The following is a 23,214-nucleotide window of genomic DNA, read 5'->3' on the forward strand; positions in this document are numbered from 1 at the left end:
GGAGTCGCCCAGAGTCGCCCGGAGTCGGAGTCGTTCGGAGTCGTCCGGAGTCGACCGGAGTCGTCTGGAGTCGTCCGGAGTCGCCCGGAGTCGGAATCGTCCGGAGTCGTTCGGAGTCGTTCGGAGTCGTTTGGAATCATTCGGAGTCGTCCGGAGTCGCCCAGAGTCGCCCGGAGTCGGAGTCGTTCGGGGTCGTCCGGAGTCGCCCGGAGTCGGAATCGTCCGGAGTCGTTCGGAGTCGTTCGGAGTCGTTCGGAGTCGTCCAGAGTCGCCCAGAGTCGCCCGGAGTCGGAGTCGTTCGGAGTCGTCCGGAGTCGACCGGAGTCATCTGGAGTCGTCCGGAGTCGCCCGGAGTCGGAATCGTCCGGAGTCGTTCGGAGTCGTTCGGAGTCGTTTGGAATCATTCGGAGTCGTCCGGAGTCGCCCAGAGTCGCCCGGAGTCGGAGTCGTTCGGAGTCGTCCGGAGTCGCCCGGAGTCGGAATCGTCCGGAGTCGTTCGGAGTCGTTCGGAGTCGTTCAGAGTCGTTCGGAGTCGTCCGGAGTCGTTCGGAGTCGTTCGGAGTCGTTCGGAGTCGTCGACTCCGGACGACTCCGGTCGACTCCAGACGACTCCGGTCGACTCCGGACGACTCCGAACGACTCCGACTCCGGGCGGATCTAGTGGTTCCATTTTTCCGGAGTCGGAATCGAACTAACAATAGTCGGAGCCGGATCGGAGTCGTGGGTGCGCTCCATACAGCACATCACTAATCGTAACCAGGAGATCATCCAAATCAGGAGGTAGCTCTATCGATCCACACTCTCACCAATGTCTCGCCCTCACTAGTGGGAGAAGATACATATATATTCTCTTTTATCACATGCTCTCATCATACGAGAGGATAGATGACAGGCGGAGTGTGTATGCAATGCTGCGAAACACAGACACTGTTGCGTTGTCAAACCTTCGGCGCACCAGCAATTTTGACGTATCGAGAAACTGTGCCGCCTGTCACGACGCAATCGTTCAAGTGTCGCGCAGACCTGGGATGAACCGCTGGAAACCCCTGCATGAAAAGGAAGGCAATTAGAAATTGCTGGACGTTTTAGACAGCTTTCGCTTTTGCTCTTGCTCATGCAATGCTACAAAATGTCCCGTAAAAAAAATAAAACAGCAGCAATCACTTTTTTAATGCTTCCAACATTGTTTGTGTGGCATAATTGTAACATTTTTTATTACGTTTGTATGTGTGTGTGTGTGTGTGTTTTTTTTTACATATTTATTTGTATCCAATTATTGTTATTTTTTCATGATCATGATTGTTTTGTTTTGCTTTCCCCGTTGATTTGAAATGTGTTTTCGGTTATAAATGTGACCTTATCATAAGTTTGTGGTAAATATTATTTTTTTGCTGTGATTGTATTCTAGGAAACTGTATAGGCTGCAATCAATTGAAACCAAACTTCACCAATATCTTGGCCAACTGAGGCTACAACAAAAACGCTGACGTCAAATTAGTGCTTTAACCGGACATTTAAAGTTCCGAGAAAGGCGTTGACGTTGTACCGAGTTTTGAACGACCATCTTTACTGTATTGGATCCAGGCAGTACGGTAGTTTAGGGTCATTCCGATTGATTGAATGATACATGCCCTACACATACAGAATTTAGCTGGAATTTACTGTAAACAAATCGCCTTTTTTACGGTCAATTCAAGAAACAATAAAAACAAGTTTATTGCAATGGCTCTGAAAATGCAATGGTTGAAGGGTTTTACGATTCCAGCCTGAATTTTTATATAGAGTTTGGCAGGTAGCGGTTTGGTCAGATTAGCCCCGTGAATGATTGTTTTTTTTGCGACTGAAATGAAAATATTTTGTCAAGAAAGTTATTCAAATTTATTAATCATACTTGAACCCATTTTAAAGCGAAAAACGAAAAAAAAAACGGTTTAAATACATGCACATTTGACAGTCAAAATCGACACAACCCCTGCCATGGCACTCGCGGCGCTCACACGCAAACGCAACCGGTCGGCGGCCGCCTGTCAGTGGCCGCAAGCTGTCACAAAACGGGCCCCTGCCCCCTAGAGACCAGAGCTGACTGTGCAAGCGGAGGCTGTGGCAGTTGTGTGTTCCCTCCGCCTCCGACGTGTGTGTGTGTGTGTGTGTATGTGTGTGACACGATAAGCCCTTTTCCATCGGCAAAGCAAAGGCGGCCCCGCTGCAATCAAACGCACAGTCAAGTGTTTTTTAGTGAGATAAAACAGCCCCTGCAAAGCAAAGACAGTCCATCGGGCTAGCGACCCGGAGCGTTGGCAAGATAAGGAACAGACAGACCTAAAAGCAAGCACGGGACATATACACACACAGAGACACCTAGCACCCGGCGTGGAAAGCAAAATGGCCGGAATGCAGCGAACCATCGTCGGCCTAATGGTGGCGGCCGCCCTGCTGGCCACGCTGGCCAGCGGTCACGCGGACACGGCGAGCGTCCACCTGACGAAGGACAACTTCCAGTCGGAGCTCGAGGGCAGCAGCTACTTCGTCATGTTCTACGCCCCCTGGTAAGTGCCGGCACAGCCCCGCGGGAGACCCCGCCGGAGGTGATTTATTTTTAAAACCGGTTTTAATGGCGAGCTGCGAGCCGGGCGCTCTCGCGAAGAAGCAGCCCCTCATTTGTCTCTCTAACCGCTTTCTCATTGTCTCCTCATCCGCCCCCTCCCTCCCCCCCCCATCCTCCACCCCCTTTCTCGTCCTCCCGCGCAGGTGTGACTACTGCAAGAAGCTGGCACCGACCTGGGCCACCCTGGCGAAGGCCCGCAACGGCGACCCGGACGGGCTGGTCAAGATTGGGCGCGTCGACTGCACGACCGACGGGGATCTCTGCACGCAGCACGACGTCACCGGCTACCCGATGCTGAAGCTGTTCCGCAAGGATGGTGGCGCGGACGGCGCCACCAAGTACCGTGGGGCGCGCGATCTCGCCCAGTTCAACGCGTTCCTGGACGAGCAGCTGGCACCGGCGGCGGGCGACGGCCCGGCCAAGGGCGCCGACCGGGACGGCGAGGACGGTGCGCAGGAGGATGGCGGGCAGGCGGACGCCCCGCCCGCCCCGGTCTCGCCGCTGACCGAGCTGACCGAGGACACGTTCGCGAAGCACGTCTCGAGCGGCAAGCACTTCGTCAAGTTCTACGCGCCCTGGTGCGGCCACTGCACCAAGCTCGCGCCGACCTGGGAGGAGCTGGCCCGCAGCCTCGAGCACGAGCGGGACATCCGCGTGTCCAAGATCGACTGCACGCAGTACCGGCCGATCTGTACCGACTTCGAGGTGAAGGGCTACCCGACGCTGCTGTGGATCGAGGACGGCAAGAAGATCGAGAAGTACACGGGGCCGCGCACGCACACCGACCTGAAGCAGTACGTGGCGCGGATGGCCGGCGGGCTGAAGGAGGACGGCGCCCAGGGCGCCGAGCCGAAGGGCGAGGGCACGCTGGAGGGTGGGGCCGAGCGGGACGACAACCGGTCGGTGGTGGTGCAGCTGTCCGAGGGCGACTTCGCGCACGCGATCGCGAAGGGCGTGACGGTGGTGAAGTTCTACGCGCCCTGGTGCGGGCACTGCATGCGGCTCGCGCCGACCTGGGAGCAGCTGGCGGAGAAGCTGACCGCCCGGGACGGGGTGACGATCGCGAAGGTGGACTGCACGGTCGACGCGAACAAGGAGCTGTGCGGCGAGCAGGAGGTGAACGGGTATCCGACCGTCTTCCTGTACCGCGACGGCGAGAAGGTGACCGAGTACTTCGGGCACCGGTCGCTCGACGATCTGCACGAGTTCGTGATGCAGCATCTGCAGGACAATGGGCCGCACGATGAGCTGTAAAAGACAGAGAGAGAGAGAGAAAGAGAGAGAGAGAGAAGTAGAGGGAAAGGTTCTATCCGATTCCGATGTTCCGATGCATTTACTTCGTCGTAGCGGAGTTTGCAGGGGCAGTGGGTCCGTCTTTTATTTTTTAAACCGATAAAGACACGAATGTGTACGTGTTTGTGTGTGCGTGTGTGTGAGTGTACGTCAGATAATGGTCTATCACTTCGTTAAACTTCAATAAAGGCGTGCTGTCCCTTAGTGAGCGTCGCTCGGGGTAATGATAATTAATTTTGGGTAACAATTGCTTTTAAAAAAAACATCCCAAACAAAAAGCCCACAGATACTTTACTACTTGCCCGGTTTAATTTCATCAATAACATTCCTGTTTTTGTGTACTAGTTCTCTCTAACCCTGTATAAAGTTGTACAGTATAACATTCATATCGTATTATGAAGAAATAGTTGTCCCCATTTACGCTCAAGCAGCTGCTCCAGACACAGAGACAACCCTGCATTATGGAAACAGCGCCATCTAGATGTCAGTATTGTACGGATTCAATATTGCAGGGGTTGGCACCCGATCTGAAGCTGTTGATTCATTTTTGTTATTTTTTTTTAGCAGGGTTCTCCAAATCAGTTTCGAATGTAAACGTTGTTATTCACCTCGTGCAAGATGTTATCGCACATCAATCTGGTATCTCATTTCCATCATCATAATCATTTCTTCAGCATGATTTTCAACACGAGTCTCAAGCTGGATCGAGTTTGAAAGTTTTCTGTGATGTGTTGAAAATCATGTGTTAAATTGAAATATCATTAGGAAGCAAATACACCATTTGAGAGGTGTTGAAAAACATCTTGAAACCTGTGAATAATTATGTGCACATTCGAAAGTTTGCTTTGGAAATTCCTGTACGTTAGAAGAGGTCACTAATCAAACAAGAGAGGTTGAGAAATTACGAAGAGTAAAAAATAATCAAAATACTTTGCTGTATTGAGCAAGCCTGTAGTTTATTATGTTACATTTCTAGGACATGCAGATCCAAAAAATATAAGAAGGTATCATTTTCTTCCTCTTATTGTATCTTGTAGTTGTATTGTTTATCTTGATTGATCGCCGCAGAGCTGCAGTTACTAAAGTAGCTGAAACATTGCCACGCTGTACTTGCTGAATTGCATAGAACGGCGTCAGACTCGTATTCCAGGATTCCAGGAAAACACTCCTAACTACGGGAGTGAGTGACAGTGGGTTCGGAATAACGCTTTACCTCCTAACGGTCACCTTCTGTATGTGGATGAAATCATTTTTTTCTGTCTGTGTTTCTGTTTCTTCGTCTACCTATTGCGAAAGACATCAATTCTACCTAAACTCCTTCGCTCAATGGTGTTCTGCTATTTGTTTGTGCCTTTCTGCTGATAAATGTTCTATTTTTTTCTCACTCTCGTTCTCCACATTCCTTTGATTATAAGCTGTTCAATGTATCTTTATCTAGCTTTATTCCTGACCTTGGCGTAACATTTGATTGCCAGTTTAACAACAGTTGAAGGATGTAATAACCAAAGCAAATTAAACTCCGGGCTGCATCTGATTTTCTGAGATCTTTTCTGCCTAAGAACTCTCTACTGCAGTCTACCTCGTCCAAATTTGGAGTATGCTAGCATTTGTATGGAGTCCTTCTAGTTTTAAGAGATGCACCCGATTAGAAAATGTTGAAATATATTTCACCAGCGTTGCATTTCGACGTATTTTTCGCTGTACACAATGACCTCCAAATGAAACTAACTAACCCTCTACTAAATAAAAATACTAAGGTTTTACGTTTTGAAAGCCTATATCATATATAAGCCTGAGGCGGTCCCATTGTACAGTCGTCATCTCGAACGACTCTATAACATGCCCGTCTCATGGGTTCAAGCCTAAAATGGACCGTCCCCCCGTAGCAAGGAATGACTATCCGGCTGCGTGGTAATGAACTAACTCTTGAAAGCCTGTAAAGGCCGGCACATCCGCATAGGACGTTACGCCAAATAGAAGAAGATCATATAAAAGCAATGATAATGTGAGTATAAGCGGCATTGAATTTGTAAAGGTTACCAAAGGTCTATACAAATATTTGAAAACAAAAATGTATGTGACCCTCCTTACCCCTGTGCTCCAATTAGCTGTCCTGGAATTGTAACTGTCCCCCTACTTAAGATAGGAGTCACTCCGGGTCATCTGGACCTGAGCTAACAACGACCTGCATCTTACGAACAGTTTGTACACTCAAACAAAACAAAACAAAAACGCACCTCGCACCAGCTTTTGACTCGCGTAGACCTACGGATTCCACCCTAATGCCCCAATGGTACCCAACAGACACAACAATTGCGCCGAAGTGACGTGTGGTTACTCCGTCCCAGGGGGCTCATCCACAGCACCGGCACACGGCAAGAAATGTGCACACATAATTGAACCGAACACTGTGTGCATGTAAATCGTCGCCGCCAATCGCCGCGAACGCGCGACGATCGATTTGTCGCCAATTGTCAATCCGCCTGTCGCTCCTCCCAGCGAGCCCAGCAGGCGGCCGTGTGTCCTCGCCCTAACTGGCGGAATTCGGAACGCTTCCCGCTCACTCGCGGATTGCAACGTAGTTGTTTTTTTGTTTTTTGTTTTCCGATCATCCGATTCAGATCAAGGGGGGGCCAGGGAGGGGATTAACCTTGCACACTGGCAAGGGAGGGCCGCAGCTATAGCCAAGAGACCCTAGCAGGCCCCATCAAATGTAAATAATATCCTCCAATTATCGCAATTAAATTAATTCGACGCCAAATAAGTGCTCGATTGTCGTCGCAGGCTTCGTCGATTGTCGTTCAGCTTTGCTTAAACCTTTTTTTGTTGTTGTTGTTGTTGTTTCTCCTGCATCTGTCAGCAGGCGAGCCCAGCACGAAGGCTGTCGAAGGGCTGTGGTTGACAAAGCGCAATTGCCTAGACCACGCGTAGACCATGCTTGGGTCATCGGATCGGCGATTTGCGATTGTGTTCGCGTGTTTGTTACTTGCGGCGCCAATTACATACGGGGGCACGAGGGATTTTTGTGTACCTCGGTGTGTCGTGTTGCGGCGCTTTTCCATAAGGTGATCTTGTCTGAACAATATGCACATGTTTGACAGGTGCGCACTGGAACACCAATCTCTCCCCGTATGGTCAACGGGGCTTGGTATGGGAGCGCATACATCGATGATTGGGAGCGTTAAATGTAGCTGTTAGTTTTTTGGAATGGTTGGTATTGCTCTACATATGCAACCGTTCAGTAAATCGACCTTCGTATTCACTGTGCTGTAAACAAACCAAAATTTTATAGATTCACTAGTTAATTTGAGCCGGTTGAAATGCTTACCAAATAGTATTTGGCAGGGACATGGGCTCCACCAACAACTTGAAGCTAGCGAGTATCTTTCGGAAGAACTCGGAGGAACCAACTTCGGGCACTATCCTCCAGATCAGTTACTCAGACATACGCTGATGATATCAGACATCATTGGTCTGTGGCTCACGTATTTAGCTAAAGTCCAACTAAGAATCAAGATGAAATCCCAATTGAGGATGGGACCACCAGTGCCCTTCAATTAAATTCCAGTCTACTTAGATGTGCTGTACCGATAGATACAACCCATCTAGGTAAAAAACACCGAAAACAACGTGAATGTTAAGTTGGGCGAAAGGATGCTGACTTTCAACCGGAAGGTCTACTGCGTGAGGAAGCTACGATAGTCTGCAGAAGAACGTTGTAATCGATCAGAAGAACTTCTCAATTAAAGTGATTTTCCTCGAATAGTTTTCAATATCCATGGATGGAATCCAAAAATTCTGACTTAAAGCATGCATATGATATTGGGTGCATTACCGAGAGTGTAAATGTATTGTAATTTTTTGTAAGGGTTTCTTCTTTTCTACCAGCATCGGTCACTTGAAACGCAATCCGAAAACCCGTTCATTTTGCATTGAGAAGCAGCTGCAGGGTAAATCAATACAGGTCTTCGCGTATCATTGCCACTGCTTCCAGGTACCGATTAGCCTCAGGTTTAACAGAAGGTGTAATGCAAAGTACTTCTAGCTTCTTCTCAGCACGTTTTGTAAGCCAGCCGCTGGCGTAAAGAAATACGCTCCCAACCTCCCAAACGAGCCAGAAGCGTGATGACTGCCGGAGAGAGCGCGAGGGGCATAGGAGAACGGACCCTGTGTGGCAGAGCTGCACCGAGCGGTGTAGAGCTCTGGGTACTGCACAGCCACCCAAAACAAACCCATCCGGCACGGTCCCTCGCCCTCGCTGTGCGTTACGGTACGAGTAACGCTACGCTACGGCGGCTAACGTACCAACGGCTAAATGAATTTGCGTGTGACAAGCGCAAGGACGCACGCTTGCAGTACAAGCGCACAGTAATAAATGTCATTAAACCTATTACGGCAGTGTATCGGGCACCTCGGGATTTCTTTTTAGTGATTTCGTGTGTGTGTGTGTGTGGGGGTGTTGTTTAGTTCTATACTCCGGTATGCTTTTAGCCAATTAGTCACACCGCGCTGGACGGGGTTCCTTCACTCTCCAAGCACCGGGAGCTGTCAAACTTCACTTGTCAGTGCTATTTACTGCCACCGCGCCACAGCCATCTTCGTCATGTGCAGTGCGTTTTCGAGCATGTTTCGGCAAGTTGATTCAATTTTGCCGCCCTTCCTCGACGGTTACGCCACGGCAAACGGGGCAACCGGGCGTACTTTGCATACTTTTCAAACCACACCACCCTCTCCCAGTTACTGGAGGCCACTAGCGAGACGTGCTCGATCGTCGACACCGATACTGGGCGCGTTTCCAACGTGCCACGTGCGGAAGGTCCTTTTTGTGTCCTTCTCGTACTGTTTGTCTTTTTTTGTTACTGTTGTTGCTGTTGTTGTTCTTGTTGTTGTTGTTGTGTGTTTTGAGTTTCCATTCACTTCCGAGAGAGAGAATGAGAGAGAGAGAGAGAGAGAGAGAGAGAGAGAGAGAAAGAGAGAGAGAGAATGAGAGTCTTCCGAACTCACTTTGGAAGTCGTTTTTGAAGTCCTAAATTGATTAGCTATTTCATTTAATTTCTCTACGCTCACCCTGCCCACCGTGGAAAAGGGGTTTTGTTAGGTGGCACCGTTTTGGAACACTCGCTTGCGCTTCAGATGGTGATGCTTTGGGACGAAGGGAGGTGCTGGTGAAACGTGCAAGAAAAATGTCCTTTTTTCGTGTGTTTTTGCTCGTGTGCTTCTGTTGCTCGACGTTGCCAGAAACGACAGTGGTGTGTGACCTAGAATGCTCAAAACGGAATGGGTGTGTGTGCCGTTGCTACTCGAATCAATTACATCGTATGCAACTGCAAACTAACACACACACACACACATACATCATTAAATTGACATACGTTGTAGGATCTGACCGAACCTGCACTAAAAGCGTACATGCAGAGCAACATAAAGCATGAAAGGATACGTCCACCTCCATCAAAGGGGCGGCAGCAGCCAGAAGACAGATCGAGAGCTACACTCGGCGCGGCGCGCCCAAGGGAATGCCCAAGGGTCGTCGGTCATCCAAAGTGGCTGTGATGATTGGGGTGTTTGTGTACCTTTTCCGCCCCCGTCCGCATGTAACTCTCTCACTCACTCTCCCTCTATGTCGCGCTCCGCAATGGTCAAGAATTCCAGCAACGCAAACAAGAAAGCTAGGAATGCCCATCCATTTCGCTGGAACTTGGCCGCTGGAACTTTTTCCATTCCTTTCGCCCACGGAACTTTCGCCATCAGTCGAGGGAATGTAGCAGCAGCAACAGCAAACAAACAAAACAAAAAAGAGGAAAAAAAAAAAGGGCAATGAATGATTACCGCGAACGCTAGGGTGGCCGCCCCATCAAAACGAAGGGCATCGGACAATTGCAGCTTTTAACTGGCGTGTCTGACTCTGGAGGGTTGCTTTTAGCTGCTGATTGTTGCTGGTTCGCCAAGTGTGGGGCTACGAACTGGCATTTGCTGTGGGTGCTTCACTTCTGCTTTACACAGCGGTGTGCCGATTCAACAGTCTGCGCGGCAAAGGGCCTGTAATCGATGGTATGAAGTGCTTTTAGCAGCTCCGGTTTTACCACCACGGCTTCAGTTTTAAGTAGTGCTGGTTTGCACTTGGTAGTACTGAAAGTATGGCAGGAGCCGGAATCAGTCTGCTGAAAGGGCGTTTGCTGATTTTCTCCATTAGAATTGATTCATTATGCAGTGTCGCAAAGTGCCTTAAACTGTGCCGACTTGCTGCACTCAAATCGTTCGGTTTGGTTTGGGCTCGTCTACTCGTTTTGATTTTCTTCAGAATTTGAAAAACTATCACAACATTGAGGTATAATGTATAATTCCAGTACTATCTTACCTGTAGCTGAACGTTTTCTGACGCATCCCCAGGTACTCGCACCTTATCTTGTTGTTGTTGATTAGAGCAGAGGCCTTCTTTATGGTTAACTGGTTCAACTGGACTTCAAAAAGGAGTACTGTAGCAACACGTCTTTATCATGGTGGTAATTACCTTCTCTGTCCAAAATGTTAGCCGAGCCTTTACAGGGCCTAATGAAGGGTTTTATTTTGTTTATTGAAATCTCCCCATTTTACCTCGCTCCGTGCTTCGCGCTGGTTGCTGGCTGCCTCTGCAGCAAGCAAATTGATCCTAAACTAATAAATAAATCGTTGAGCAAATGTTGCTGCCTGCTAGCTGCTGTGTACCTGGGCAACGGTGATGAGAGAGTTTCTTTTGTGATCTATCGGTGCGGTAGTTTGGAAAGCATAATCATTTGAAAGTGGAAAAGAACCCACGTTGATGGACGTACGGTGGAATATGTAGTATTTGCTTCAAGTTTGTATTTGTATCTTTCAAGAACCTCAAGAATATCTATAGCATATCAGGGACACAACTACCGCGGTGCAATACGGTCAGGGGTTTAGGAGTCACCATGGATCGCAAACTAGATTTCCGACAACATTACTGTGATATTTTAGACAAAGCTAACAATATGCTAGGATTTATTTGTCGACATTTGAGAGAACTCAATGACCCGCACTGCCTGTTGACTCTGTATAAGTCATATGTTCGTTCCATCCTCGAGTTTAGTTCTACAGTTTGGTGTCCGTTCTCTAGTGTTTGGTCCAATAGAATAGAAGCTGTCCAAAAGATAGTTACTCGTATTGTCCTACATTTCACTCCGTGGCGTAATGTAATCCCTCGTCCATCGTATCATACTCGTTGTTTGTTGTTTGGTCTGGACACACTTACTAGGAGACGTGATAATGCCCAATGTACGTTTTTGTCCAAGCTTATTGTCGGTGAGATAGATTCGCCAGAACTACTGGCTAGAGTCAACATAAATGTCCCTCCTAGAGTGTTCCGTAACTACAGACTAATAAGAACTGACCTTACAAGACGTGCATACAGCGAGAACGACCCAATGACTGCGATGGCCCGTAAATTTAATCAGCGTTACATGTTATTTGACTGGCACCTACCTACAAGATTCTGTTGATCCGTCTTGTCATTGTACACTGCATTAAACCGGCTCTTTGTGTTAGTTATTTAAGTTCTAGTTTTAATTCATTAATAAAGCCGCTTGTTTGGCTAAGTGATACAATAAACAACAACAACAACCTCGTTGCAAAGGTTGCTGTTTTTTGTTTTATATCGGCTTATTACCGGTTATAGTGTAAACCAGGGGTCGGCACATTTTTCAAGCAAAGCGCTCAGATAACCCAAAATCTGGAGCAGCCTATTTGCATCAAATCGTTTTTACCTCGCTCGCTGTCCAGTTTAGTAACCAGAAATGAAAATGAGCTCCACAATGAGCCCTCAATAAGTAGATGAATCCTTTTGTAAGGCACACTCCAAGTGTTTAGCTGTTGAAAATGAGAATGAAAGTACATAAAAAACTATGCTGTCCTTTTCCAGTGCATTTTGCGTAGTTGGATGTTAGAAGTTCCTTATCCACTCGTAACTCTGTGCTGCTCGATTATGACTCATCTGGGACAGCGGACCAAATCATGGTTTACTTCAGCAGCTTTACGGCGCACATGGCCATGAGCGCACACCGGCAGAATCAGCGAACAGTGCAGTAAAATCAGCGGTACCGCAGCCGAAGCTGCTGAATGGAATAGTTTTACGCCAAGGCACACCAGCAATAACACCAGCAAAACGCATAGTGTGCAGCTCGGAGTTCGGTCGGGGTTTTTTTTTTTTTTGCAGCGTCCAAAGCGAGTCCTTTTGCATGCAGCGTACTAAAAATTTGTCGAGCGATTCAAAACACGCCACGAAAGCCAGACAAAAAAAGCCAAACAAACACGGGAGCTTATCTCGTTAGTGCGGCAAATAGTGCTGCCGCGGACGGTCGCCATAAAGTGAAGGAATTTTACAACCCTTCCGGTTAATGACGATGATTGACTCGCTTTTACGATCCGTTTCGGCGACCAGCTTGCCAACCACTGCCCCCCCCCCGAAAGATAAGAATAGCGCCCGATCCCACGGCGGTAGTAAAAGTCGCATCGGAAGAGCATTAAAGTGATGTGCGAGATGCAAAGGCAAAAATGAATAATACACAAACAAACGCACACACACACACACACGTTGACACACTCATGGGGCATAAAAATGAAAAGCTGCGCTGTGCATCACGTCATCATCGCCGGGCCGGTGGGTCCACAAGGTGCACACGAAAGCGATCGAATGCAAGAAAAGCTGCACTTGCCCGAAGGACGTTTTTTTTTTCTTCTTCCCCACTTCCGGAAGCCACATCACTAGCGTCTTCCTCATTCCTCCCCTTCCCTTTCCCTTCCTCATCTCCTTTCCTGTCATCGCGGGCAGGATCTTCCCACCGATGCGGCCGGAGGCGGCATTTCCGACCGAAGGACGACGCGATATGCCAACCCAGAGCGCTCGGGCGCGTGCGATCGATGCTGCTCTCCCTTGGTGGCCGTTTGCTGGAACGCAACGCATCCGGCCTGTGTATTCTGTCACCGTTTGATGTGCACCGAGGGGAGGGTGGCAGGTGGGGGGGGGGGGGGAGGGCGAACTGTTGTCAGTTGCTTGATCAAGAAACCCGTCCATCCGGGAACGGGGGATGGTTTCATTTTGCACATTTCTCCCAAGGCGTTCCCGCGCGCACAGCATCAGCCGAAGCGCAACGTAGCGAAAGTAGCTTTAAAAGTAGCGGGCGCACTATTAGGAAATAAGGAGAAGAGAAAGAAAGAGAGAGAGGAAAAAGAAGGGAGGAAACGAGAACAAGGGCAACTAACAACAACAGCAACAAGAAGAGCAAATAAAACAAAACAAAAAATGGTAAATCATCCAGAATGCACATGCAGCTATGCAGCACGCGCTTTTTTGCCCCTCCTCTAGGACGGGCAGGAAGTGGGTGAATTGGGGGGGAGGGGGGGGGGGGTGAAGAGGGTTGAGTGGGTGGGTTGGTTGCGCGGGGCGGGCTGTATTATGCTCGCCAATGAATGAGCCAAATGGAGAGCGATTTTCCATAACCATAACCTCTCGAACGAACGCACAGGGTGGTGCAAGAACACGGGAATGGGTGGGGGGGGGTGAGTGGGGTGCGTTTGCACTGTAGCAATGTTGTGGGGAGGGAGGGAGGCAGGGACGGGGTATTAAACCCACTTTCACGTGTAGTATCCGCAGGAACAGGATGGGAGAGAGGAGGATGAGAGAAGAGAAGGGCGGAAAGGGGGTTGAGAGGTGCTTTAAAAGCTGGCCCACAAGGTACGGCAAGTTAACAAACCTTGCACAAAACAAAGCACACACGTATACACTTACACACACACACACACACACCCATACAGATAAAAAGTGTGTCGCGAATCTGCTCCTTCGTGTGTGTGTGTGTGTGTGTGAGAGAGAGTGCAAGGACAACAGGACAAACAGGACATGCCAGGGAATCCATTAACCAGATGAATAGCTGCCAGAAATGCAATACCCGGTGCAGCATCCCCCTCCCTTCTCCGCCATCCCTTCCACTAGCACATTGCACTTACCTTACTGTGATTACCACTCTTCCTCCCTCCCTCCATTCTCCTCCAACTTCTATCTCATCCGTCGCCGTCATCACCGTCCATTTGTCAGGATCTTCCTTTGGTTGCAACAAATAAACACTGGCGAGGCAGCATGCAACATGAAAAGGGAGAAAGAAAGAGTGAGAGATAGATAGGGAGAGAGGAAAAAAAACTAGCACGCGTGCGAGAGAGAGAGAGAGAGAGCGAGAGATGAAGAGAGAAAGGGAAAAGGGTCGGATAAAAAGGGATACATCATCGTTTTAGTGTCCACACGCACACATACACACACACACACACACAACCCTTTTTTCGCGTACCAAGGATAAGCCTAGCGAGCTTGACGGCTAGAGTGTATGTTTGTAAACTGCGGGCGGCACAAGTCCTCTGTGGTGCCCATTGCCACTCCAGCCCCAACGCCAACCAAACAACAAACAGTAGAGAAGAAGAAAAAAAAATAGAGCAAAGTGTGTAAGGAAGGGGGAGAAAATTATTTCCGATGCTACCGTACGTCCTCACGAAACCTGCAACACGTGGCACTGGTGGTAGTAGTAGTAGTAGTAGTAGTAGTAGTACATGTACAGCTGCAGTCTTCATCGCGTACGCATACCGCTACTGGATGTAGATTGGCTGCTGCTGCTGGTGCCTTTTGACCGTGTACTTTCCCAAAGTCTGTGTGTGTGTGTTTTGGTGGAGAGGGAGAAAAGCGCAGTGGAAAGGCAATGCAGCAGAAGGACAGTCTATTTACGGGTAGCGCACCCGATTAACCGCCTTTGTTGGTGTTTAAATATTTAAACCACTCTCTGCAGGGAGCGCACAATCGTACGGGTCCGTGTGGGTGTTTTTTTTTTACCACCAGAGCAGGCAGCAGGAACCAGAGGATGAGGCAAAAACCAAACAACTGGCAGAATAGCCTCGTGTGGCCTATTGCTGATGTTGTTGGCTCCCGAAGGAGCGGTTTTTGGTGATGTGGGATCGGAGGTTTGCTGCTGGATGCGTCCCCGTGAATTGATGTCCCAGTTACGACCCGGTGAGACTTCATGGGACTTTGCGACCTGATAGGCGGTAAACGGTGCATCGGTGTTGGAATTTGGCTAGCAAGAGCGCAGATACTAAAGAGAAGGTGTTTCGGTAGTGCCAGAATGCTTCATTTAACCTACTAAATGAACTTTCTAGGAAGTGAGTTATTTCCTCCGAGCTGAAATATGAGGTTGATCGTTGCACGTCTTCAATTTGGATCTTACTTTGTGTCAAATCTTGGTATTTGCTGGTCTACTTGTAAGCATTATTCAGCAATTGCAAGGTAATACTGTGTACTACTCATCTTTTCCTAAGAGACTAATGACCTGACAACTCTTAGTCGTCTTTTCACGGTATCCAGACAGGCCTTTTAGGTTCATATCATCATCACCACTTCTATTCTACGCAATGGCTTTTAGAGACTCTTCCTTATTCTCTACATACTATACGCAACTGGTTATCAGGTGACTTCACGTGTATTTGCTCATGCTGGCATTCTGACATGCTACGTTTGTTTTGAGATGTACACAATATATCGTTTAATAGGTACAGTTGATCTCAGTAGATTGTTCTTCATCTTATTTGGCGCAACAACCTTAGTCTGTCTAGGCCTGTCTAAGTCACTTATGTCCACTTAGTCGCTAGCCTATCTGTGACTTGTTGGTATGCTCATAGCAGGATAGACTGTTTGTTTATTTGTCTATCTTTTCTAGATAATCTTTGCTGTATGCTTTCTATCCTAGCCGTAAACACGTCACAGTATGGGGAGAAAAGAACTGAGCTACTCTCTAAAATGGATTAGACATATTGGATCTGTTATTTCAAGAGATCGAGATGTGGTCAAAAGCATTGCTTTTGCCTGGGATGTTTATCGGAGGCCCTAAGATTCTATGTGTATGAGTCTACGAAGTCAGTTTCGACAGTCACGACGTTCAACATAGATACAGAGACGAGTTCTGTGGACTTATTGCAAGATTACTGTACAGATTTCAGAAGGCTCTGAGGTACACCATCGGACGTAAAAATTTGGCGAAGCTAAAATGCACAATAGGCAATTGCCTTCACATGATCAACCATTTCAGATGTTCCAGCATGCTGCAGTTTTAGGTGACCATTCGGCAGAATCACTCACCGGGCATTACGTGGAAGCTATCAAGTTTGCGTCGTGTTGTTTGCGGATCGGTAATTCCACCACAGCTCCCATCCCCACCGTGGCACACAAAGTGTGCACAAGCGGACAAACTTTTTATCTGTGCTGGTAGCGAGGTTTATGCTGCAACTGTTTACACATTTTACGCCCGCCCTTTCCCTTGCGCCGCCCAAACCGGGTAGCTAACGGACAGCAAACGAAGGAAAGCTCGTTTCTCATCAATATTTCCTGCCCGGTTTGTGCAGTGCCCGGCTTCCGGTTTGCTGCAGCTCGGCTAGGGACAGAAGTAGAACAGAAAAAAAAATGGCGGAGAGCTGAGGTTATGTTTTGGAAGCAACACCAAGACAAAAAAGGGCTCTGCCCCTCAGTGTTTTGCGCGATTTTGTTCCAATGTTCCAAGCAATAGCTAGAACCTGGTGCTTGTGTAGGGAAAGTAAACCCCGGTGGCCCGGCCTGCATAATTTATGTAGCCCGCATCAGGTACCGCTGACCTGTGCGGCACATCCGTCGATTGATGTTGCTCGCGCGAGCTGGGTGGGAATGGGGGTGTTTGGGGCAGTGCCGCACCGGTCGAAATTAGCCCATGATAGTGGACCAACGCTTATACGGCATGTTCTTCCCGCACACACTTTGCCACGCCGGCTTAAGCGCTGCTCGCCCCCGTCCCGAAAGCATGAGAAGCGCTGAGTGCACCGGTAGTGCAATGAGAACGATTAAGAGGAGAAAAAGCAGGAGTAGAGGTGGGTTTGCATGAGCGACAGAGCGGTTCGGTCTATCGTGTGCACTGTGTCGGCCCGGTCCGGGCAGTGATTTGTTGCGCGCACGTGAACCGTTTCCCCTCGCAAGACGTGTGCACAGGAGCGAACTTCGTGGGCACGTAGCCGGGAAGGGTTTTTGTTTTGATAAATTTGGACATCCGCTCTTGCACATACGGACGTACACACGTACACATGCAAATGTTGGGGCAATTTTTTTCTTGTTTTTTTTTTTTTGGGGTACAAAAACATGACCCATTCGAGGTACTTCAGGTGCAAACTAAGATATCTAGGCAGATTGCGTAGGCCCGGCTCTGAAACAAGCTTCTGCAAACTAGTTGGAGTGATCGAATTCACCCTTTTAAGCTGCTTGGGGGAAAAGTTTTTCAAGAACGTATTTCAAAGCTTCACCTTTTCGTGTTAGGATTTGTTGAGAATATTATGAGCAAAACATTCAATGATGCAACCTAGGTCATATAATGTTTTGTTGTAGAAACATTGCAGCGTTGGTGTAAGTATTCTTGGGCAATGGGGAGCTTGTGGCTTTCTTGTAGTATTACAAGAAGTTTGTTATTGTTTTACCATTAAAAATGGACGAAAAGATAGACTTTGTATTTCTTTATTTTATGTAGACAACAAACGACCTGGCTCTATCTTATTGCGTAGTAAAATTGACTATAATATGCTTGTGGAAAGCTAGCACAATGACGTCATCACGCCAAGCACGGCAGGAAGATTCCTGTGTAAATGCAGCTGCTATCAGTTGCTCATTTTTATCATATAATCAGCGGTTGGTTGTAAACTTAGAGATAATTATACAAAAAATATAAAATGTTTTATCTCCTTTACAGCTTGTAAAGCTGTTCCTACCATCATAAACTGTTCGTGTAGAGTGCATTAGTTCGTCCGCCAAATGGGGCTAGCGAACGATTTGCAAAACATTTGCACCTTTGACGATGATAAGTTTTGGGGTAATAGTGTTGGCGTAGAAGAGTGGGATTACAATAGTTCCCGTGGGTTTTAAAGCTCGTCGTAGCACTCGCTGCATATATTTAGTGGCCGCTGAATGGGGGTCCCGAGCGGTAACGGGCACGAGCCCGATCGACGGACACTCATCCGGGTGGAAACGCCGAAACACTCATCCGAACGACCCGATAAGGCCCGCTCTATTCGGATCGGATGCACTGAAGGCACGTTTTCGGCCCACCTTCTGGTACGGTTGTACATTGTAATACATGTTTTACGAGGCAAAGTTTCTGCTAAATGGGCTTATATTTGAACAATAAATATCCGATGGTGTTTGGGTTTTTTTTTGTTCGCCGAAACGAAAGCGCTACGCTGCTAGCTTTGTGGTTTAGAAGTGAGTGATTCAAGCAGCGCAAACTGTCAAAGAGTGGTGCCGCTCAGCGAGTGTTTTGCATATTTGTCGAGGTTTCCGCTCTGTGGTCAAATATCAAGCGGTTCCGTAGCTCGCTTACGTTTAAGCTGCGAAAATTCCTACAAAACCATTTGAAACGAACAGACAAAGAAGCTAACAAGCACCGGCTCTAATCTTTCCGATGTTTTAATGTTGTTCTTAGCTCTTGAATGATTTTTTTTATCAAACAAATAGATACATTTTGTGAAGAAAGGTTAAACCCCGTTCAATAATTTTAAATGTAATACTTTTCAAAAAATATTTAAACCTATTTCACACACAAAAAGAAAATAAAACAATTTTAAAACTAACGTAACTGTCAAATTGATACAACCCGGATGACAAATTGTACTACTTCCATTGCTGACTGTTTGCACACAGTTGGTGAAAGTCTATCCAGTCAAAATCCAGCTTTCCAGCCTAAACCATCAAAGGGCGCCTTTTAGGTGAAATATTCTACGACAGGACTATCTCATTGACACTTGCGCTGCGTCAAGCTTTACATTTAAAACATTGTTTTCGATAGTTTTTACAAAAACTTCAGTGCGATTGGTCCAGTCGTTCACCATTAATTCCACTGTTATTGTAAGCAGAACAGCACGTGCCAGAAATCCCCAATGGCGGGCAGTGCAAAGGGGCGCCCATTTTGTCCAATCGAACGCGCGCCCAGCTACCATCGTGCAGCCAGCGGCACTCAGCCGCCGTGGGAATCGCCGCCCCCGAAGACGGCCGAAGCCGCTCGTTGCAACCACTCACACACTCAGGGTCGGGGCCGGTTGGCCCGGTTTGCAAGCGCGTGCAGCTCGCATTCCAACGTCCCCGTTCAGTACGGTTGGAGAGCTCCGCGTGCGAGCACACAGGCACCCCTTCCACAGCGAAATCGGCAGCGGACCGGTAAGCGGACCGGCCGGAGCGTGCGCGTACGTAGAGGATCCCCGGTCGGGTTTGGGGCTGCGAGCGCCGAAATGTCTTCGGCTGTGACGAAGACGACGGGTTCTGTATCTTCCACGCAGCCCGGCACGCCGAACGCACGGCAGTGCACCTTTCAGTAGCAGTCCGGGAGTCGATCGGTGCGGAACACATCGCAGCAGCGATTTGTGGATCGCGTGAACTTCACACACGCGGCCAGTGGCTACGGCCAACACACAGCTACAGCCTCCAGTGGCACACACAGTGACACCCACCCCGCGGTGGGACGGACAGTTTGTGGAAGGGTTAGTTTCGGAAGGATTTTGTTTAAAAGAAACTGCCAACGATAACGACAACGGTGAACTCAAAGCAAACTACAGCCTGAGAGGTGGCTGCCTGCGAACAAAAAAGTGCAGTTGAAGCAGTTAGCAGAAGCAGATTTGAAAACAATCAAGCAGCGAAAAAAAAATAACGGCGATCTTGCCGAACCGGACGTGAGATCAAGGGTGGAAAGGGCGTGTGTGTGTGTGTGTGTTGAGCGTTGAGAGGAGGCAGCACATTCAACCACACTACCGTGAGGCAGCACCAGAAAAGGAAAACCACCCTCCCCCACACATTAACACAGACGTACAGGCGGGCATTAGGCTTAGGAGAGCAAAAGCCCCTAAAATGGCAGTCTAATGCGTCTAGATTCGCGCGCGAAACTTGCTGCAATCACACGCAAAGCAGGGGGGCTTGCTGCTAAGCTGATGTGGCCCTTCCGTTCCCTTTCTCTCACTCACTTTCGTGCTACGCGTGCTGCCGTGCCTCGTGTCAACCTTCCCAGTGCGCGGTCCTGTACAGGTACGCGAGCCAGCAAAGTGCAAATTATAAGCCGTGCGTGTATGTGCGTGTGTGTCACTTTCAAACTCACCTTTTATCATCGATCTTCTCAAGCACACACACACACACACACGCTCACAATCTCTCTCTACTGACACAGTTCGACAGCATTTTATGCCGATTTTGCGAGCTCGAAGGGCGGATTCGAACTCTAGACGGGACCAGACACAGACACATGGCGACCGTAGGTGCGCTTTCACGATCTACGGCACCTCCCCCCCCCGTGCGGTTGATTGATCGGTTACGCTATGGTTTCGTTCGGCCTGAACTCCCCGGCTGACCCGGTGTGCCTTGAACTTATCGGTGAAAGTGTTCGCGTCGTTAGAGACCGTTTTTTTTTGTCTGCCATTTCTTCTATCTGTATCTGTGGCTGTGGGGTTTGCCGCTCACCCGATCACACGGTCGCCCCGATCTAGGGTAGGACAGCTGATGTTGCTGTGCTCACACACACACACACACACGCACACACAAACACATACACATTTCTCCCCATCCGGCTTCTAACAGCACGCGCGACACGATCGACGCGATCGGAATTTCGAACCGTTCCGAAATCTTCGCCTTCTTCGATCTGAATCGCGGGACACGGGTATGGTGCGTACACGTACACGGCCGAAAAGCGAGTGAGAGAGAGAGAGAGAGAAAGAGAAAGAAAAAGAGAAAAAAAGAAACAAAAACTAGAGGCAAATCTCTGTTTGTAAAACTGTTTCACTTTCCGATCCGACGCGCTTGAAGGAATGTGGCGTGCCTGACAGCAACGAGAACCGCCACACGGCGGGCACACACACACACACACACACAAATGTACACACAAAAAAAGGCAAATAGTACTCGTGTGGTGTGAAGGTCTTTTAGGGTTGGGAGTGTCTGCTTTGTTGCTGTTGTTGTATGTGAATTGTGGGGAAAGATTTAATTATTTTATTTCGGCTCGGTACTTTTGCCTTTTGGGTTTCGTTTGTTTCTACAAACAGTTAAGCAAAGTAGAATTAAAAAAATCCAACGTTTTAGTGAGCGGGCGCGCGCGCGCCTGTGTGTGTGTGTATAAGTACTGCGCGTAACAAAAGAGCTTTCCATAAGAATAGAAAAACTTTCCACTGACGTCAAACACCAGGCGTCTCCAGGGGGGAAAATTTGCGGTGCGCTTTTGTTGTTGTTTTTTTTTCCGCCCGCTGTTGACCCTGTGCTCTTGTGTCCCTGTGCGTGTGACCTTTCTGGTGCGTGTTTTAAGTGATTATGTGCTATTTGGGTGGACGTTAATGTTGTGTGTGCGTGTGTATTAAACGATCCCTTCAGTGGCTTCAGCTGACCAGACCTGATCGAATGTGATCGTGGTACGTGGAAAGAACACATAAGAATCCGGTGTCGGTCCTGGCGACTACCGTCGGCTGTGTTCCTTCGCTACTTCGCCCGTCCCCGCGTGCCTTTCAATCAAACCAATCAAACGCAAGCGGAAGCCGAAAATGTAACCCCAGCGCAATCAACGGCAGCGGCAGCGCGCCAGGGCCCTACGGTCCCGATGGGGTTCGGCTCCATTTCGCTACAATCAACCGGATGGCATGGAGCGGTAAAGGTAGGTAAACTTGTAAACTTTTCGAACTAAAATTACACCTGAACTTACATTGTTTAGGGACTACGTTGCAGGGAATTTGGTTTTAGTCTGTCCTTTTAAATCGCTCCAAAATAGTTTACAAATCCGTGGCGAAATGGAAAATAATATAAATAAGGGTAGGAAGCAAATAAGCTCAACACAAGACAAGACGATGTTAAAATTGAAATACTGAACCTGATGGCTGCAATGCAACCATTTTGCTACTGAAACGTTGTTCAAGCTCATTTCGTTGGCTTTTCAGAGCAAACAGAGCTGCGTTTTGGGTTCGCGTATTAATTACCATTGGCAATTAATGTTCGGTTTTCATTCTAGGAAGTGCAGCAATATACCAAAATATTCAATTTGTAGAGGGCTGTTTTGGGTTGGAAGTTTTCATTTATTTCATTATTTGCATATGCAAAAATGGCGGTACTCTAGTGGCTCGATGTGTCCGGATAAACGTTACTAGCTGCAAATTGTTCCAATATCGCAAGAATAAAATCATACATAAATACAGCTCTAACAGAAATACTCATTTTTCCTTTGGTTTAAAATACTCAACGCAAATCGATTGGAGTGATAAGTATTTTTGCATCCACACATCATGGTTTGGTATTAGGTTTTTTATTGAAACTTTCATATATTTTCGTACAGAGAACTCTTTGTCTATAGCTGAATATTTGTCCCTTAAATAGAATGGTTTTGGTTTGCACTCCAAAGTAAATTTAATCATCAACACACCTTTAACGAGCGTATCAGCTACCATGCGGGTTGAGGAAAGTAAGTGATGCACGTGTACCGCAGAACGTCAATTTTTTGGAGCTTTAGATACCGCAGGAGTGTGAGCGAAAAAAAAACCCGTCTTTTACCCACTGAATTCACCACTGGGGCACTCTATCTTGGGTCGTTACTATGCTGTGCCATAAAATGTCATTTGAAGGCACACAAAAAACGTGCGTCATTAAGTCACAAAAATCCTCCCGACCGACTGTCACCGGGCTTTCCCTTGTCGTCGTTGACCGATCAGAGACCGTTGGGAGCGGCCGTTTCTTTTCTTACCAATCTTCGCAAACGGAAATATTGGAAGGAGCTTGTTATCTAATACTTTCATTATGTTGTTCACACTTTTTTGTAATATTTGCACAGCATTGCAACCAGCACCGAGCACTGTTTATTTATGCTTGGAAACTGTCCCATTGCTTGGAATCAAGTTGAGCCCTGTTTGCAACATTTTCCCACATCTTACTGCGCGCTCAGCGCCATCCCCTGCAGCACCCACGCGGCAAGCGCTTTCCCATTCATAAAATAGTGCGGCTGTAACGCTTAGCAAAGCCAGCAGCACCTGAGCAGCAAATTGGCACAGTTGGGCAAAACCCGCACCACCCCGGCTCCACCAGCCCTGGTACCGGGGAAAAGCCAACCACGTGTCCGCACGCAAGGGCTATGTTCGCATAAAACCGTGCTTTATTAGTATGATTGAGCGTAGGTTGCATCGAACCGAAAGCCCGAGCCGGAGGCAGAGCATCGCCCGGCGACCCCTGTTGACCTTTACCGTTACCGACGCGGATGTCTTGTGAC

The 23,214-nt window shown here is 48.1% G+C and overlaps 2 protein-coding genes across 2 annotated transcripts in view; both read left to right on the plus strand.

The window, feature by feature from the left end:
* Positions 1 to 2,026: 2,026 nt before the first annotated feature.
* LOC120952699 (thioredoxin domain-containing protein 5 homolog) lies at positions 2,027 to 4,128 on the plus strand. The gene is made up of 2 exons (XM_040372166.2): positions 2,027 to 2,546; positions 2,749 to 4,128. Exons 1-2 carry the CDS (start codon positions 2,383 to 2,385, stop codon positions 3,857 to 3,859), a joined length of 1,275 nt encoding a protein of 424 aa, XP_040228100.2. The 5' UTR covers positions 2,027 to 2,382; the 3' UTR covers positions 3,860 to 4,128.
* A 14,927-nt stretch (positions 4,129 to 19,055) lies between these two features.
* LOC120947322 (octopamine receptor Oamb) overlaps positions 19,056 to 23,214 on the plus strand; it is a 95,717-nt gene continuing 91,558 nt past the window's right edge. Inside the window, exon 1 of the mRNA XM_049610498.1 lies at positions 19,056 to 19,151. The gene's annotated coding sequence lies outside the window, so the exon portion shown is untranslated. The remainder of the gene's footprint in view (positions 19,152 to 23,214) is intronic.

The sequence above is a fragment of the Anopheles coluzzii genome, chromosome X (assembly GCF_943734685.1).
Source record: "Anopheles coluzzii chromosome X, AcolN3, whole genome shotgun sequence".
NCBI lineage: Eukaryota > Metazoa > Arthropoda > Insecta > Diptera > Culicidae > Anopheles > Anopheles coluzzii.